Below are 3,375 nucleotides of genomic sequence, written 5' to 3' on the forward strand. Positions count from 1 at the left end.
AAAGATTATGTCTTGAATGCAGAGGAATGCATGTCTGAGATTAAAAGGCAGAATTAATTTATAACACTCTCTACCTGTTGGCGGTATGTGCTCCGCTTATTATCTGCACACAGTGAGTTGCAGGGCAATTACAACGTTGGAAACATCCCGGAGCACGTGACCACGGCAGCGAAGTTTAAAAGGGGGCATTCGTCATGTTTTAGTCTGCACATCTGGTTCTATCATACTTACCAAATGATTAATATAGGAATATATTACGGCGAAATCCTTTCAGATCAGTTTTATTGGCTAGGAACTGGTGTATTTTTTTCTTTCATCTCTCCCTATTCCCTTCCTCCCCTTCTAGGCTGAACTCAATTTTCCAGTCCTAGGTTCATTTGAGCGGAGACAGGGACTCTGGCACACTTGCCTTTGTTCACTCCCCAGCCACAAAGGGGGTGGAGCTACATGCTTTGTTTTGCAAAGGACACCCATTAACCAGACAAAACTAAACTGGTAGTCCAGAAGTAGACGAGGTCAGGAGCCTCAATCAGATCAAGCCACAAAGAATTAAATTCTAAACTTTAAACTCCCTTTTATTGAAATATAAGTTTGTTTAGTCTATTTACACCACAATTTATGCACATATATACATAGAAGGCAGAATCTGTCAAATAAAAAGTTTTTCTTACTAAAAAATTAAAAACAAAGTAAAGTGCATGGAATTGATTTTTTTCTTCTTCTGGTGAGCATCATCACTGCCATATTTTTGGTCAGCTGGGAGGAGCAGGAAGAGATTCATTACTGACTGTGCCGCACACAGCTAGTCCTGAATTCACAGTCTTCAGGCCAAAATGACTAGAACTGGGGAGTCGGACAAATCGCCAGGGTCTGTAGGGCTCCCAGGGGTGGGGGAGTCTTGTTCTTTGTCCTATCCAGAGCTGTCCCTCATCCTGGAACAGTTATCTCACCACCGCGGCGCTGGAACAAAGGGAGAACACAGAAGGGGGCTCCACCAGCCCTTGTCACAGCCTGCTCTGCTTCCACCCGTACCGTGTTTAATAGGAAATAGCAGGATTAGCTCAAGGGCTCAAACGGAAGTTTTCCTTTTTGGGAAGGGGTGGAGACAGCGACAAGAATGGTCTGCATCTCCCATAGAGACTGCCATTCGGGGGCCAAACCCCAGCAGCCAGTTTCTTCGGATCCAATCTCCACGCAAGCACAGAAAAGAATCCCTTTTAAAAGCTGGGTGGAGGGAATGTTATAATTCTCGCCTCAGTGAGTTTGCCCTTCCAGAACTTGGAAAGGAAACCGCCTGGCATGAAAAGAAAGGGGCAAGTGGGTGAAAACACAAGTTTTTTAGACAGCTTCGCGATCAGGCCGCTGTGTGGGCGTTGGCCGGTTGGTCCTAGCCAGTGGCAGAGAAGACAGCCCTCTAACCATCATTCATAACCCACTCCCTCTCTTTCTCGGAGTGCCATTAAGTCCCCGGGCCGGCGGCCGTACTTGGTCTTGCAGTGCAAAATGTGCTTGGCTAGGAAGTCAAGGCGGCGCTGTAGCAGCTGAGCATGGGGGTCTGCGAGCTCGGCCAGCTCTGGGAAACGTGGTTCGTGGCGAGTGTAGAGGCGCAGCAGCCGGGCCGCGGCGTCTTGACCCCGGTGCAGCTCCAAGACCCGCCTAGCCGTCCGCTCTCGGAACACACACACTGACTGTAACAGCGGCTCGTTATACTTGTCCCACATGCCGGCCACCCGGTAACCGTGTACCAAACCCGCCTCATTGTCCAGAAAGACCAACGCCCCTCCCGGTCCTCGGTGCAGGTTGCTCGTAGCGCGGTGCATAACGCGTGGGTCCCACTGCAAACTGAAGAGGTTGCTTACGAGCCGGTCGAAGTTGGCCGTCAGATAATCGAAGAGGATCAGATCAGTCCATTGTACCAAGTCCACCAGCTCTGCCTGGCTAAGGTTGGTCAGTTCGCCCCCGGCGTCGCGCAGGGGCCGCAGACGGCCGTCTTCTGATCGCCAGGGCTCGGGCACCACCACGTCGGTGAGGTTGGGTAGCCAGCGCGTCAGGCTCACCACGCTGCCCTCGGTCCAGTGCGCGGCGCGCAGCTCCTCCTGCACCTGCACCCACTGAGCGCCCCGAGCTTCCACCCGAGCCAGTGCCAGCGGCGGCACGTGGCGCTGGAGGCCCAGCAGGCGCGCAAGGTAGTAGGACAGGGCCTCACCCTGGATCTGCTCCGGGTTGATGCCATAGCGTACACAGGCACGGGTGCCGTCGGCAAAGCGGGCTAGGCGGTTGGAACTGCGTCCGCAGCCTCCGCGATCCAGGGCCACTACCCGAGCACCCCGCGCCACCTCCAGCCACGCTGCCGCCTGGGCTTCGGAAAAGCCCCGGGGCACCTGCTCCTCCAGGCCGCGGCTCCAGAAGATGCCCCCGTGTACCGCCGTGCGCTCCGTGGGCTCGGGCAGCCCGGCTGGCACGTGCCGCCCGTGATCGTCCGGGTGCCTCCCAGGCGGGTTATCTGCGCCGGCCGCCAGGGTGAGCAGCGCCCGGAAAGTTTTCAGGGAGCCGCCGCGGGCGTCCCACGCTAGGGGCGGGGGCAGAGGGAAGCGCGGCTCGGGCGCGGGGCCGCCACTCAGGGTCGGATGCCTGGGGAGTCGATCTTCGGGCGGCCAGGAGGCTGGCAGCTCGGTCCGTGGTGGCAGGAGTCCTCCCCACAGCGTCAGCAGCGAGCCCAACGCCAGCAGCCAGAGCCCCGCGGCGGCGGCGGCGGCGCTCCGCATCCTCCGCCCCATGCTCCTGCCGGCGCGCCGGTGCCACCGCCGCCGCTTCAAGCCAAGCCCGGGCGCCCGGACGCGGGCGGTGAGGCGGGCCCGGCTGCTGGCTGGCTCCGGGACTTCGGGTGCCGGAGCCCCATCGCGGCCGCGGAGCTCTGCGGGGCTCTGGCCAGCGTTCTGCTCGGGCGCTGGGAACTCGCCTCGCCGTGGCTTCCCAGCTGCTTTTGTATTTCGCTGTGAGACCCTCCGGCGGGCGCGATTCACAGGCGCCCGGACCACGTGGGAGCGAGGGGGATCCCCCCTCCCCCTCCTCTGCCGCCTCTCCCCGCCCCCCACTCCCCCACCCCTTCCCCTCCTCTTTCCCTTAAAGCGGCAACCGATCCTTCCTGGAGCGAGAGGTGGCCCCACGCTAGGTCCAGGACTTCGGGGTCGGGAGGAAGCTGGGCTGGTGGCGTCCGTGCGGGGGCGTCGGAGCGGGAGAGGCAGAGACCAAATCTAGGGCCTGGAAGTAGCCGCACGTCCAGGACTCTCGTGGGAGTTGGGCGATCGCCTAGTCCCTTTGCTTGGACTGTGTCTGCTCTCCTGGAAACTTCAGACAGACGCCCCACCGCATTCC

General features: G+C 59.0%; 1 protein-coding gene across 1 annotated transcript; it reads right to left on the bottom strand.

Moving 5' to 3' along the window:
• Positions 1–555: 555 nt before the first annotated feature.
• Fjx1 (four-jointed box kinase 1) lies at positions 556–3,065 on the bottom strand. Its single transcript, XM_075961537.1, has one exon. The coding sequence runs from the start codon at positions 2,775–2,777 to the stop codon at positions 1,422–1,424; it is 1,356 nt and encodes a 451-aa protein (XP_075817652.1). The 5' UTR covers positions 2,778–3,065; the 3' UTR covers positions 556–1,421.
• Between the last annotated feature and the right edge of the window lie 310 nt (positions 3,066–3,375).

Source organism: Microtus pennsylvanicus, chromosome 2 (genome assembly GCF_037038515.1).
Source record: "Microtus pennsylvanicus isolate mMicPen1 chromosome 2, mMicPen1.hap1, whole genome shotgun sequence".
Taxonomy (NCBI): Eukaryota; Metazoa; Chordata; class Mammalia; order Rodentia; family Cricetidae; genus Microtus; species Microtus pennsylvanicus.

Coding starts and splice junctions, on each gene's coding strand:
- Fjx1 (XM_075961537.1), bottom strand. CDS start 2,777: ATGGGGCGGAGGATGCGGAGCGCCGCCGCCGCCGCCGCGGGGCTCTGG.